The sequence below is a fragment of the Apostichopus japonicus genome, chromosome 22 (assembly GCF_037975245.1).
Source record: "Apostichopus japonicus isolate 1M-3 chromosome 22, ASM3797524v1, whole genome shotgun sequence".
In the NCBI taxonomy this organism is placed as follows: Eukaryota; Metazoa; Echinodermata; class Holothuroidea; order Aspidochirotida; family Stichopodidae; genus Apostichopus; species Apostichopus japonicus.
The window spans coordinates 15,317,347-15,333,956 of record NC_092582.1 but is presented as its reverse complement, the minus strand read 5'-3'; the positions used below and the strand labels follow the sequence as shown (position 1 = coordinate 15,333,956).

The 16,610-nt window shown below is 36.6% G+C and overlaps 1 protein-coding gene across 1 annotated transcript; it reads right to left on the bottom strand.

The window, feature by feature from the left end:
- Positions 1-7,952: 7,952 nt before the first annotated feature.
- On the bottom strand, positions 7,953-12,443 carry LOC139964149 (uncharacterized). The gene is made up of 3 exons (XM_071965530.1): positions 11,563-12,443; positions 9,251-9,485; positions 7,953-8,449 (listed from the first exon to the last, which is right to left on the bottom strand). Exons 1-3 carry the CDS (start codon positions 12,038-12,040, stop codon positions 8,056-8,058), a joined length of 1,107 nt encoding a protein of 368 aa, XP_071821631.1. The 5' UTR covers positions 12,041-12,443; the 3' UTR covers positions 7,953-8,055.
- Positions 12,444-16,610: the final 4,167 nt, after the last annotated feature.

Here is a 16,610-nt window from a genome sequence, read left to right as displayed (position 1 = left end):
GCATCCTGTATAGTCATATATAGTTTATTTGGTATTAATTCCATCAGTGCCCCTTTATGTATAAATATATATATCAAGTGATATTACATATATATATATATTTAACTAACAAAGATTAACACAACAGAAAAATTCCATTTCACTCCCGGTTTCGTCGACTCCTTGTGGGACTCATCAGGCGAAGGTATAAATCGCACCCCGGACCTTCTTGTCACAGACCTAAGCCCGTACCACTCAGCCATAGTGATTCTACTGGTGTTAATGCGTATTAATGGCTACGTACAACTGTCAATGAGAGCGTATTACGCACGTGTTACGATTGTACAGAGTGCACCCCTGGTGCTTTTGAATCTGACAATACACACAGTATTACCACTTTTTTGAGTCACGCCAATAGAATCAGTGTGGACGAGTGGTGCGGACTTAGGTCTGTGAAAAGCGGGAGGCCATACCTACCCATTTGAACCGATTTTTTTTTTTGAGGGGGGGGGGGGGGGCGAGGGGCACAAATTTGTGTTACGCTCGTTGTGGGGACGGTTCTAGTAATAACAACATGTCTTATGTGAGTAATTATTTGAATTAATATTTTTTTCTTTAGTTACTGGTCACGTATTAAAATAAACGACTACGCACGAGAAAAAAAAAGCTGCTGACGTCACTTTGACGTCACTTCTAACAAGGAAACGTTTTCCCTTTGTGTTTTTTTTATTGACTTTCCTTGTGATTACCCCCTTAGGCTCATCATTCCATATCCATAGCTCTATGCATATAACACTCCATCAACTTAATACCTGAGATCTAACACCCCCCCCCCCCCCAAAAAAAAAAAGAATATGTGCAATTGATATCACAAACTAATTATACCTGCATAAACGGCTTCCCATAATATTCCAATAAGACCGGTAAAAAAACTGCACGGTATCGCGGTCGCCCTTATATAGGCCTGTATATGAACAAAAGACACGTTGAACTGTCGAAAAAGTAAAAAATAAATAAAAAATATTATAATAAAAAAACAGGAGAAGAAATTTGAAGAGATGAAGAACCGATGCCACTTTATTGGTTTCCTGTTCTTAAATTACATTTGTCAAAAGACTTCTCCCCTCTTCGACATCCTCCCATCCGTTTTTTTTTTATCCCCTTCTCAAATTATCTGACAAGCGAACATCGTCTGCTTTCAGTCTCTATTGTTCCCAGTACGCGCTATGCAACTAATATATGCTACATTAAGGAGTAGATAGGTTATACAGCTATGTTTGTTTATCTTTATAATAAACACACACACACACGCACACGGACACAAATGAGAATAATCAACTCATCATCTCCAACTCACTCAATTCTGTCATCATCAGAAAGATCTTAAAACAATAATTACGGTGGTTTTAATCACTCCACAACCCACTATAACACAATCTTTAAGTTTATATATATATATATATATATATATATATATATATATATATATATATATATATATATATATATATATATATATATATATATATATACATATATATAAATATATACATATATATATATATATTAAATCCTTAACGTGTTAGTTTAACCACTTATCCAATTGTTTGCTTAATCAAAAAGACGTTCGCTTCTAGCAAATTGTGAGAGCGTGCTTGATGCCGGCCAAATATATGCACACAACTGCAGACTTGTCCCCCCCGCCTTTTCGGATAAGAGGTACCGAGAATTTGATCTCTACCGGGTTATGCTATACTAATAAATAATTTATTATGTCATAATTGATTCTCGAGAAACGAGTCGCTTAGATTTGGGGGTGTTTTATCGCACGGCACGTGCCTCCTCTGGAGTAGTCTAGTTGGCAATCATTATGGGATGGGCGTCCTTGTGCTGATGTTCTTTGTGTCCTCTTAACTATAAATAATAATAATAATAAAAAAAGAAGAAGAATAAGTAAAGTTAAGTTAAGTTTATAATAAAAAAAACCCCATAAAGACGACCCCCGACAACGGCCTACATCGTGCACCTGTTAAAACAATCCAATCTTAAACAATTTGTTGTTTAATTTCTTATCTAAAACTCATGAATAGGACGAGTTGGTCTTGAGACAGGCATATCGTATGTAAGTCTAATGGGCTTGTCATATGACGGTGCCGTTCGGAGCGACGGAACGAGGTAAAACGAACAGAAAGGTGAAAGTAAAAGAAAAGAAAAACTAACCAACGAAAGAAAGAAATAGAAAAATGGGCAAACTGCAGAATTAATGAACCTTTCATCAATTGATTGGTCTATTTAAGTGTAACATTTTAATATATTAATATAGATGTATATAGATGTATATATATATATATATAGAGAGAGAGAGAGAGAGAGACAGGGAGAGGGAGAGAGAGACGTTTGCTAAGACACTTTGGTTCAGATTACAGCCTTCGAATTCACGGTTAGAGATTAACTAGATTGATAAATAATGCATAAATAAATGGGGCTCGGGACTGGGTTGAGGGTTGTTGTAAGCGATGGATAGAAAGATTAAAAATACTTTTCTTTTTGTCTGCATAGACCCTTTTGTTGTATCATCTTGTTTGAAAACACATAATGAAAATGACTGGTTGTATATTCATCATCTTCGTTCTCGCATATGACGTCATTTATATATATATATATATATATATATATATATATATATATATATATATATATATATATATAAAAATGTATCTCACTCGAGATTCAGCCTTTCTCTAAATGCAGCATAGTTGTTTAACAGTTTTTCCGTTATTCCTCTATATATATATATATATATATATATACATATTTGAAATGGCGTCATATCCGAAAGCGAAGATGATGTATGTATATGGGTGTGGGTATGTGTGTATGTTTGTATAAAGCTGGTTAATACATTCAGTGCTTGTGTGCATGTCATTATAATTTTATACAAAAGATATGAATGCCTATTGAAAGCCTTGTTAAAGCTGCGCAGACGACGTTACTAAAATTTAGAACATACACAACACATTGTAACCAATTCTATGGTGAAGGTACTGATTGATATCTTGATCAAACATTCATATACAATCGATGTATATAGCTTAAGGTATGCTTTTGTCAAAGGTGTTTTCCTTTGAAAAGTTCCGACGATCATGAACTTTAAAGGAAACAAATACGCTCTCGTAAACATTGAAGCATCTGGTCTCCTTTCATTTATACTTACTCAGTTTCATAAAACCGTATTCCATTTCACAGCATAGTAATTCATATAAAATGTTCAATAACGTATAGATGCTGCCAAAATTTGGCGTGAGAGCGGAGGCGGGGGGGGGGGTGGCTTAATTACAAGGGTCCTGACTCCAGAAGAAGTTCAGTTGTCAGGTGTCCAACGGACGTTATTAAGCGCACAATTTTTACCTTGTAACGATTTTAGGAAGGCCATTTCGTGAGCAATATCCATTTGTTTTTGCACACTTTTAAAAGATAATAATATTTGAAGGATTATAAGGTTTATGCAACTGATAGTTTATCATTTGATTGCCTAGCATAGGCGTAGGAGCCTAATTTGATTTGGGGGGCTATAACGACTTGCCCGAAAAATATATAACCAAGCTTTATCGCGCGCTCCGCGCGCGTTCAACGTGTTAACGTGCATATCATATAGGCATTCACCGGTTATAACATCACATGTCAATAACATACAATCATTTTCCGTGTTATTAGCCTTCAATATTGGTTACAATTATTGGGGAAGTCGTTACAATAATAATGATAATAATTATATCAGTTTATCCATTGAAAAACACTTTGCAAATTATTTTTCTTTCAGTAGGTGCCCAAAAATTCTCAGCATATTGCCCGCATTTTCACAAAAAAAAAAATTGGTTGGGGCTGCAACCCCCAGCACCCCCCCCCCCGGCCTCCTACGCCTATGTTGCCTGGTACTCATTGTTCCTCAATTCAAATGCTTTAGTCGAATGATTCAGCAACGCCGTGAACTTTTATTGCTAAGTTGGTAAAAACTAGTGAGACACCTTCTCACACGCATTATCCCCCCCCCCCGCTCCCTCCCAGGAGCATCACTTTTCCCATGCCGTTATATATATATATTGTATCTGTGTTTTTTTCTTAGAATGCTTTAAAAGCATTTCACCTCATCTTAATGGAATGAAGCAAGCAGATAATTAAGAAAGAAAAAAAGCTGTGAAAGTAATAAATTATCAAACTTTTGTATCCTTAAGTGTATTTATAATCTATTGCTAAAAAAAATATATGTATGATTGACTGTCAAAACCGTGAGTCAATTTGTTTTAAAAGTGGCGCGAAAGTTTCTTCCAAAATCAAGAATTAAAGTAAATATTGTCTATAAGTTGACCGTTAAGATGGAGATAACATGGTTGTAGATATTTACAAACGGTTTGATAATTTTTTAGTATATGATATTAACGACTTTTAGTTTAATGATCATATTGTTTACACCTGCAAAGAGAGATAGAAAAATGGGGGGGGGGAGGGGTGATCCTATTTTGTCTGGTCAGATTAGTTACTTGCACTACAATGGTTTAAAGTGAAATTATGATCAAAAGTAAGAGGCGTTTCGATCCCAGTAAGACCTTTTTTGAAAGTTTCATGGAAGAAAATCCAGCTACAGCCTCTGAAGAAGATCCTGCCAGGCATATATAACGTTCATATAATTACCTACACTGCTTCCTGCAGTATATAAATATATACATAGTCTTAACATGCAGTTTTCGCCCTCTCCTATTGATTGGATATTTAATCAGCTAGATTAAGCTTTTTTTCAATCTATCTGATTTTGTAAAATTGATATAGATAGTGTGAAACATAATACCTATACCGTAAATGTGTAATCGTTTTTTTCTTTATCAGACATCATTATAAGCAGTTTATCATCAATACACATGTTGTTTGTCCTACATCAAACATAAACCCACAGTTCACTCATAAACCGCATACTACAGTAAAGTCTATACAAACCCACTTGCCATAGTTAAATGCATGGGAGTGCGAATCAAATCTCGTTAACTCCTGTGTATTTTGGGGTGGCTTTAGTCAAAAACAGTTTTGTCCATTTCCGTTAGGCTTTTTACCCTCTTGTTTGCATGATTGAATAAGCCTTCAGCAGCAGATAAATAATATACAAGTATATTATCCACAAAAGGTGTTCCTCAGACAATCGGGGTGTTTCCAGCCGTCAATTGCCTGAAGCAATAACTTCATAAACACTGTTTTCGTTGATATTGAAAAAGTTAAAGACCATACATTGAAAATTTTAAATAGATTTTTGTTTGTCTGAATAGCGATGTCTGAAAGCCGAGAAGTGTAAGAGGCTTTTTGCATGCAGGTTTATTGTACATATAGGGTTGACGTCCTCATCAAATTCTGGCAACAATGCTCAGGTGAAAATTGGACTCAATGGGTCCATTGGGGCGAATAATGGTTTATCGTATACGAAAATAAGGATTACAATATAAATTACTGGTGTATTAATCGACTCTATAGTTCAGTTTGCCGCTTTGATGTCAACATCGTATTTCTATTAAAGAAAAGAGCAAAAAAAAAACACCAAAACCAAAAACCAAAAAAAAAAAAAAAAATAACAAGGGTTAAAAGGAAGTCCAGGTGTGCGAGGGTTGTTAACTAGTTTACACAAGCGAATTATTGAACCTTGTTTCCTTGTTACAGAGGTTTCTTCAGCAAAGACAGATATGATTGACTTTTGGTAATGAAAATCTTGAGCCCAAGAAGCTAATTGCATTGACAAGCATAGTCGTATGTATGTGTGCGTGTGTGTGTATGGGCGTCATATGTGTGTGTGAGAGACTATGGGATAAAGTACAAAGATAATCTTGTTTTCGTTATTTTAATTTTGTTGTGTTTGCTTTCTTGTTTTGCAATGTAACGAAGTTGACTAAAACTATCTCTTCATTAATGAAAAATGATATTGAATGCTAAATAGTAATTTGAAACATGGAAAATATAAAGTTGAATTTCAAGGCCGCCATATCATTAATCGAATATGAGAAGTTAAACGATTTTGGTTTACAGGTATGCCTCTATACATACAGGCAGTGTTGGATTTCGTATATGGAAATATCATATATGGAATATATACAAACAGCTAAATATGTGTTTAGCTTATCTCTTGACCTAGATCGGAAGCAGGGATGTGTACAGGGGTTCTAAGAGGGTGGGGAGGGGAGGGGTGGAAGGGAAAATTCTAAAATAAATTAAGGTAAGCGCAGGATACGTGGCGTGGCCCATGGGGTCGTTGACAGGTATACTCCCGAATGAAGGGGGTCTGGGGTCCACCTCTGATCATAAGTGTTTAGACGTCAAATGCTGCATTCTGAGGCACATTTAGGCTATTAAATTAGAGTTATAATTATGTCGAAAAGCAAGGAGTGGCCGCATCATTCTTCCCCGAAAGAACGTCACAAATCCAGCCCCCCCCCCCTCACCCCGACTAAAATTAATTTTAGCCGACTGACGATGAAGGTGAGATCATGGTCCGATCCCGCTCGCAAATGTTCGGCAGCACGACCCGGCCATCCGCGGTGTGGTGAGCATATATTCCAAAATTGTTTAACTATACCCTGCATGCCAGGGTAGCCGAATGTCACACTGTCGATTGAAAATCTCACGGGATGTTAACATTTATCTTTGGAATTAATTTGCGGAAAGTTCAATTATATATTTTATTCATCTAGTTGCCGCCGATAGATCAAAACAGCTAAAATCTCTTCAGATAAATTAATTATTTCTCTGAGTTGTTTTTATTATTTGGTATTTATACCTTGTCTCTAACATTCTTTCTGAATAAAAAGGGTACAAAATTAAAAAAAATAGAATAATAACAAAACTTGCTTTGCGTTATAGCTCAAAATAACAGCTTCATCGTGTTTCTTATTAATTTCATTTTTTTTTTCAATTTTACATAAGAATGGATTAAAAATATGTTTTAAATAAATAATATTCACATATAGACATCATTAAATAGCCTGCATTATCATGTTCCCCTTTCACTCTTATTTTATGTCAGTCGTTGTTTATTTCAGAATAGTAGTTCTTTTGGAGAGTACATGTATTTCCATAGAAACGATAAATACGTCACCACCCAGCAGACGTTATTTTACGTTATGCTCATAAAAACAAAACAAAAATTAAAACAGCACTTTTATGTTCCTGTTTCGTACCTTATTCCCGCCAAATAAAACTAGTACATTTGTCACAACATATCTTTAATATCTCGAGAAAAGTGAACAATACTTTCGAAACAGGCTCCACAGGCCTTACCTGGCATGTGCCTCTTTCATAACAAAGATACCGAGGCCTAACGTTATAAAGTTGCATATGAAACTGACGCCTATATACGAAAGTGCTATAACCATCACGTGATTAAGTGAGTTTACAGCCGATTGCATCATTGCATCCATGCATCATTTTTAGGCGGGAAGTATTACTTCACTTAGCCTACTATACCTTAAAGTTACTTGATTACAAGCTGGATATTAATCCTGGTAACATGCGTATCGCCGGATATGTAAATTTAGTAATAAAGCGTCACATTTGCTTTTTAATTGTTTCTGAATCATTAATTGTTGGTTAGAAACCTCAAAACTTATAAAAAAAAAACTTCAGTTCCCCATCAGGTGTTGATCGGCATCAGTGTTATATACCGACCAGCACCGATCAGATACTGTTACCTAACAGGCAGACACTCGCACATTGCCATAATGCCATAATGTTCATCAATACAGGGAGAAGATTACTATAAGCTTCATTTTAATAATAATTACCAAAATTAATCAGCACACTGAAATATGGCGACCACCAACCAACTTTTTACAGCTGTACGATATATACGTCTGAAAACCCGTGTGGAGTGAGTGCTGCCGCTACAAACGTTAACTGTTCCCTGCTCCCCGTTCCCACCACCACCCACCCCCTACCACCACTCCTTCCCCCAACCCCTCCCCCGCTCCGTCCAGATCGGCGTCCATGGATAAGGTCCTTTACAAAATGTTTTCCATAAGTAGTCATCATTTTGCTTGATGAAACGAGTCAGCTTGTGTACAAGTCAGCGAGTAAGTGTCGATGAGATAACTGCATAGAGGATGCCAGTGGGATGACTGGTTCCAACAGCTTCAAAGACTGGGGTGATATCAGTGAACTTGGCTGTCTGATATCTGGAATAACTGGGTGTGGTCTACGAACATACGTTTGGAAACCTGTATGTGGCGAGTGCGTGTAGTCAGACGCAGAATCGACGGCGAGAAGCGGTTGTTCGTAGCAGGTGCGTTCGTATATGCCATGCATCGGCGGTAACGACGCAGGGCGTGGAATATGGCAGGTAAATGACGCATGCGGGAACAATCGATGAGGTGGAACCTCGCCTAATCGGATAGCTTCGTGTAGAAAATCAATTCCCAACGACGATTGACGTTTCCACTTTGTCCTGAGAAGGTCAGTAATAAAGGAAGAAGAGGAAAAAGAAGAAATTATGAATAACATTAAATATTTAGTGACACGTGTTCAAGTATAGTTTATATTATCATATACATGCATGGTAAACAGACCATGTTAGTTGTTTCTGGCGCCATAATCTAAAGGTAAACGTCTGCGAGCAGGTACATAGGCTTTTAGCATTACCTAGAATCTGCAGTGATCATACGTTAAACAGGTTGGCCTATTAGGCCTATACTAAAAACTGCTTGACTATCGAAAAATTAACGTAATATTTTGCTCTTTAAAAATGAAAGAGTTGTTTTCAAATTTTTAAAAATAGTGTTTTCAAGTCAATATTTCTTGTTTAATTCTTTTTTTGTTTCTATTTAAAAAAAAAAAACATTGTATCGAGGAACTTGATCGATCGATCGATCGATCGCACAGTAAATATGCAAATTAAACACATTTTCATTAATACGACTAATATGCTGATGTCGCTAGCTATACCAACCACCCCAGCCTTCGCCCATCAAATTAGCCAACCCTCGAGTACAGACAAACAAACACCCGGATGATGATGTGATAGGACCACCAATTCGCCATTAGTTTTGGTAAAACGATTGTAAGGCTGAGTATGCCCTCTAGTAACTTACTACCTCCCAACTCCCTCACCCCCTCCCTCAGCCCCGTTCTCGCACCATCACCTTAGCTTACCCTCTTTAACTGCAGCTACCCCAACTCTCCTCCCGTCTCACTCCACCCCGAACACACACACGCACATGTATAAGGTCATATAAAACAACTGACTCACCTTCTGTTTTGATACCACGTCTTGACTTGCGTGTCTGTTAAGGCGAGTTTGGACGCTAGCTCCAACCTGTCTTGGACTGATAAATATTTCTGTGCTTCAAAGCTTCTCTCTAGGAGGTTTAGTTGATGATCAGTGAAAGCTGTTCTGGTTTTTCGAGGTTTTTTACATTTCAGTTTCTCATCTCCTTCTTCATCTACTTCTTCTTCTTCCCCTTCTTCTTCGATTTCTTCAATATCTATTACAGGTAGAAAATTTAGAAAGTTAAACATAGATTCAATAAATGTATTATAAATACATATGTACATTACTGCATTTTTACTATGTTATTTACAAACATGGTAACTCTCAAAGTTGACGGCCAAATCATTATTAATACATATGGGAAGGTAGAGGGGCGGGGGGGGGAGAGGGGTCAGGAACATTACTTTACAACTTACTTTTTACAATTTTGACCACTTTAGGGAATTTTATGTGCTTATATGGAAACTTGTAAATCACGTAATTTATGTTGAACTAGAAGAAAACAAAATCATAAAAATACAACATTTAAATGTGATAAAAAAAAATTATCCTTCCTTTGTTGCCGTCTGGTTGGTAGTTTTATATTCGACTAGTCCTGTGCATGTTAATGCATTATCGAGTATTGGTTGTCAATATAAAGTATACGGCCCTGTATATTTCCACCTCCCCCCCCCCCCCCCACCTTCCTAAAATATGTAGAGAGAACCTCAACTCTCGAAATCACGTTTGTGGTCAGAAACCGTAAAATGATGGGGGGTGGGGGGGGGGTAGGAATATAAAACAAAAGAATGTACTTGTTATTCAGACTGGATACGGTCACTGATTTTATGATATATCTTTTAGCTATATTTAGCATACAATATATATTGGAATCTAGGCATGGTATAAGCTATATAGGAATTGTAACCACAGTGCATTTTTTTTTCATTTGGTAAATCTGTGTACATGGTTTCAAATTTAGTACAGTGTTACCCGTATGTAATTTCTAAAAGTTTTGAATCTTATCACAATATAAAAGATATTGTCAACAGGCAAAATGAGTTTTTAAGCATATGCGGTTCTTAAATGCATATAATAAGGCTTTTATTGAAATTTTGGTGATGGACAATGTACAATATTGCTATAGTAAATCTGTTATATTTGTCAGTAAAAATCGTGCAGGTATTCTTGCCATAAGTTCGTTTTGTGATAAACAAATTTTTTTATGTAAATTATAAAATAAGCTGTCAAATCGAATGGTGATAAATATGTAAAAATATGACAATATATTTGACAGAAGTTGTTATATTTTCAGCCAGGCCCGTAACCAGGCAGGGGCACAAGGGGGCCCGGCTAACCCCTCGATTAGGCTACTGTGCCACCCCTCATATATGCATCTCTGCCACAATCGTATGCACCACAAGTTACAAGACACGAGTACTGTGGTCCTTCTTATATCGTTAGTTCCCCCCCCCCCCACCCAAGTCAGAATTTCTGGCTGAAAGGGCTTTTTTTCAGCAGCTTATTGTCTTTTTCTTTACTTTTGGACTGTTGACTACCCCATCAAAATATAACGTAAAGCAAAATAACTGTAAAACCCGAGTCAGATTATTATGTCTGTTTAAACCGGTAATAGTTTTCATCAAATAAGATTTTTGGTTTATTATTTAATCACAAAATCATCCAAACCATACAGAAACTACTGTGATCGCTCTAACTGCCGATTTAGGAAGGAATCACTTTAATTTACACCAACCCCTTAATTACGACATAACAATAATTAAAGATATATCGCCACACCAGCAACGGATCGCTTCAGTTTCCATGCTATATATCCGACTATACACTTTTCTGTAACCTTTATCCATCCATAACACAAACTAGATGTCCAAAACTTCCGTCCATCCATCTATCGATCAATCAATTCAATTTTGATCCGACAGTGACGTCATTCTTCTGAAGCTGACATAAAGTAAAATCTTTTAAAACAATGTTGCATGTGTTGTTGTTTTTGTTTTGTTGTTGCTTTTTGTTGTTGTTTTGTTTTAAAAATCAAATATAAACGAACTGATAATTGCAACATGCAGGTTTAAACTTAAAATTATTTTATTTTCATTTTATTTCATTTCAACATACCCTTCGTAGAAAATTCCGCCCTATCATTAGAATGACTTGAATTAACATTCAAATATTCCTTGTTGTTTATATGTCATTTAAATTCTTTTCTTAATCGCTTAATTGTGACAAAGCAACAACAACAACGAAAACAAAAGAAGTTAAACACAAACATAATTACTGAACATTAACCTTACCTTTATTCCTTTGCCTGGAATTTTGTACATCGAGATTTTCCGAATCTTTCATCATATTTCTTTTCAACATACTCTTTGTAGAAAATTCAGTCCTATCATTAGAATGTTTTGAATAAACATTCAAATCTTCCTTGATGTTATGTGACTTATGTAAACTATTGTTATTCTCATTGTCAAAATTTCTCCCGTCATCTCTAAGGATGTCTTTGATGAAGAAAGAATGTCGAATTGGTCTTTTTCTTGGATTATTGGTAATTATTGATTGATCAGTTCCAACTGTTTTGACTTCCAACCTTCCTCCCTCTTCTTCTGTATTAGACTCGATCCTCTTGGCAGCGTCTCTTTGAATTCTTCTTCTCTCCTCCAAATGGATATCCTCCATTTTAAAAATAGTTTTCTCGGAGAAATAATTTAAAGGAACATTTCCGTCTTTTAAGCCAGGCATTCCCGAGGCCATGTTTCTTGCATTACTTTTCATCCAAATCAATGTAAGCAAATGGAAAATCGTTTCCGTTTAACCTTTGAAATCAATATTTCCAAATTAAACAAAGTATCAAAAACAATTGATTTACACATACACAAAAAAAAAGGTAAAAAAGAAAATCCTACACGATTTGAAGGAAAAAAAGAAGAGAGTATTGATTCCTTTTGTATATAGTAGAATAAAAGGACATCTCTTTAGACCATGTCGTAAATGTCTTCTTTCTTTCCTTCGGCAAGAAATAAACTTTCCTTCGAACAGAGATGATGAAACCTTCGTGATTTACGACTTAAGAACCAGTCAATGCTAAATATACGTGCAGTCACGCCAAAGCTAATTCTGTTATGGCCCTGATAATTTTTTAACAGCCGTTTAACACTACCAGTCAAAAATTGGAGTTTGATAACAAAAATCAATAAGTCCATAAGCATCGCTTTAATTGTACCGTTTAAACATGTCGCCTGACTGAATCGCTTAAATGAACACCCAATCACAAGTTGTCAGGGATTATTTGTCAGACCGATTGGTTTACGTCTGACAGTGGTTTAATGAATATTCATAGAGTTGGAGCGTATGACATGTAGGAAGTTTTTGTGTGTTTTGAAGTATAGCAGTGAACATTGATATCTATATATATATATTATATATATATATATATATATATATATATATATATATATATATATATATATATATATATATATATATATATATATGTATATATATATATATATGTATGTATATATAACAAAGAAACCTTCCGATTATCACTCAAACTTAGATTGAGTGTGATCGACTTTCACCAAGTGAAGATTCAATAAATGATGAAAGCAAATAATTTATCTCAATATTTCGGCCCCTGGAGAAATATTCGTAGTACTCGTTTTCTTCAAAAGAAAATTCACCCAATTAAGGTAGAGCCTTGGTACGAAAGAGTAAACTGCTTGATCCACTCTTACTCCAAGTCTCTTTTCGATGAGACTAAACCGCATGATCCGTTACAGTATTATACGTCAAGTGAGGTAGGTACCTAGAGTCCCATCGACATTATATCGATTAACCGAGGTTAACGGTTAAACTTGATCTACGGTGATCTAGTGTGTCCTACACACATAATATTAGTCCCATATAGAACTGTCAACTAGTTCATCTGCACATATTATACAGGTGCGTATCCAGGGGGGGGCGTTGGGAGCGCGCGCCCCCCGGGTAAGGAAAAGAGGAGAGAAAAAAAAGAGAAGAAAAAAGGGAAAAGGAGGGGGAAAAAAAAGAAAAGGAGGAGAGGAAGGAAGGGAAAAGAAAAAAATAAACAAGAGGGAAAAAGGAGAAAGGAGGGAGTAGAAGATAGCCAAGACCTCGGGAAGAGAAAGAGGAACAGTCATAGTTAAAGCGCTGATCCCTATTATATACACAGGTAGACAGTGACAGATCAAGGATTACGGAAGGGGTGTGCGCCTCACCCTACCCCTTACATCGACAACTCCATTTTTGACGTTTCCATTTTTCCTCTCTCACTCATGTATCTATATAAATACTATATATGGTCTATCATAACGCGTGTGTGTGTATGGACGCCTTAAACAATTGTAGAATTGTGCTATATGGAACCAACTGTGGCTGGTCTTGAACTCGACCGAGTCGTCGGGGAACATTTCGGGAAGGGGGGACCGCCCCCCCCCCCGAGCAAATTTTCTTTATGACATCGCTAGTAATTTCAAAATAGACAATGCTTATAGATGCAACTTACAAGGCCTGGGAAGTGTCATTTCCAGCGATCTGGGAGGCATTTTCGACCAAAATTTCTCTTGTACGCTTCGCGCCAACTCATGGTGGCGCTTCGCTTAGATAGTTTGCCTACAGTCAATTACTCGCTACACGCCTGTTCGAATTTGTAATGCAAAGAGCAGATATAACATAATATCAGTGAGCATTGAAATGCATTTTCAACGATGAACAGCCTCAAAAACTGTCTATGTGTGTAGTCAAAGGCGTAGGAGCCCAATTGGATTTGGGGGCTGTAATGACTTGCCCGAAAAAAAAGCCAAAATTTTTCGCGCGCAAAGCGCGCGTTCAACATATCGATGCCAATATCATATAAGCAAACATCGGTCATTATATTGCATGGCATCGTGGACCGCACGGTCCGTGAAAGTTGCACAGTATACCGCCAAATGTAAACAACGAAATATCTTATGTAGATGGAGAAAAACCATACAGATCCATTTATGTCAAAACTCTCTTTTACAGTAGTATTGTCGGCCAAGCTTACAACTTTATTTTAAATACCACGGAGATCATTTTTAAGCTATTCATTGCTATTTATTTTTCTTTCAGTAGGTGTCCGAAAAAAATTGGAAAAAATTTGGTTGCGGGGGGGGGGAAGGCTGCAGCCCCCGCCTCCTACAGGACCTACGCCTATGTGTGTAGTGTTCGGTTTCGATATACCTGATATCGGAAATATCTGCTATTTTTCTGTTCCTTCAACCAAGTTTTATAATAGCCATAATAAGAGGTTGCAATATTTCTACACCAATAAATTAACTGTGTCTGAAGTTTCCAAAATTTCCTCACCAACATTATTCATCATACTTTCCTCTACTCGTTCAATTTTGACCTGTCTGTTAGGGGTTGAAGGAGGTTTTTCTAAATTGGTTATCCATAGGTTGAATTTTGTGCAACATTATGGGTATGCTTTGAAGTGATTTTGAGAAATGTGAGTTTTCAAATTCTCAACAAATAATGGGCTTAAAACCTTGAAAAGTGGGGCTTTCGGATATTGTGGGCCGTGACGTAGAATCACCTACAAAAGCAATGATCCATAGGACATGCAATCAGGTCGAACATGATGTGTGACTGGTGACAATCTTCGAAAAGGTTATGGATGGAAAAAAAACTTTTGGGAAATACTTGGTTCTCAGGCAAAAGTGTACATCTGGTTGCTCATTTTCAAGCCCGAGAAGTGCCATTTCCGGTGATCTGGGGGGTATCAAAACCAAAAATTTTCTTGTACGCTCCGCGCCAACCGATGGTGGCGCTACGCTTAGATAGTAATTCGCGCCCCCCGGGTTAGAAAATCCTGGATACGCGCCTGATATATACGTCGCTCGCACAATTTAAGCTAATTAAAAGCTATTTAAAATAAATATTCTGGTGAAGGGATATTTGGGTACGAATTGTCACAATGTTGACATGGTTCACAATGTAGACAATCGTCCCAACCAGTTTTATTTAAGAAACAATCACATAACTTCAATTTGTCTTTGCCAAGGGGCTCGTTTGCGCATGCTCACGCTTCTTGCGCAAATTTGCGCCATGGAAATGCCACTCAGGCATAGTTTTACATTGCATTATACAATACAAATAAAATCACGTGGGAAATTTCACTTGAGAGGATACACTTGGATTCGGGGAGTTTCACCTAGCAAAAATTCAAAAAGAGTTCACCCGCTGAGAAATGTCTTTTACAAGAAGTATATCTGGAACTTCTACTTAAAATTGCCAAGTCTTCTATCAAGTTAATTAAAGTAACGAAAGCCTGTCTTATTAATGATTGTGTGATATCTTATTCGAGACCATTACGGCATTTTTTTCGGAACAGAACCAAGGAAAACGTTAATGGTATACATCGCAAAACCCCACTAACGTGTGAGAGATGAACCTGAAATGGTGGCGCTGTACTGTTTTAATATCGAAATCCTGTTTTACATCTTCACAAAAGGCTGCGTGAAAATATATTATGCTCATACTTATATGAGTTGTATGTATGATGTATTTGAAATGTTTTCAACAAAATCGCACTTTAAAAAAGAAAGAGGTCACTTTTAGAAACATCGAAAGGGCACCATTACAAGTTTATATGAAAATGGGCAAGCATCTTTTGAGGTTCTTCATAAAGTGTGTAACGAACGACACCAATGTTGTGCTTTATTTATTGCATGAGAAAAATATTCGACAAGTGCGTACGTAGAATGTATCGTGGAATGATGAGACTGAGGTATAATATGATGATTTTTCTCCCCTTACATATTGATACTTTAGTGTAATATATATCAATAACAACCATGACATGCTTATTTTAAATTGTAACACCCTCATATTTTTTCGTCAATAACATGTTGGTGTGGAACGAATGGAACCGTCCATGAACGCCGATAGGGTCAAAACAAAATTCAAACGTTTTTCAGGTTGAAAAAAAAAACTATTGAAACTATTCTCGACATGCTGATATTGAGTTGTAACATGTTGATAATATTTCTGATATATTGATATTGCACATACTATATTGATTTTAATAGTGGCATGCTGATATTAACTTGTAACATGGCGATATTTTCCTGACAAACTGATAATCTCTCCTTACATTGTGAAATAGATGGCGTTCCGTAGTTTTACTTATTATCCATACTGAAGCATAGATCGAACGAATTTTATCTGAACTTTTAATCTTGATTCAGTAATTGACACTTGTAGTCAGAGTGCGTCGTATGGCACTGGATTGTCGTCCTAATTAATATGAAAACAGAACATCTCCATTTGGGTCAAGATAGAGCTACGAGATACCTGCATA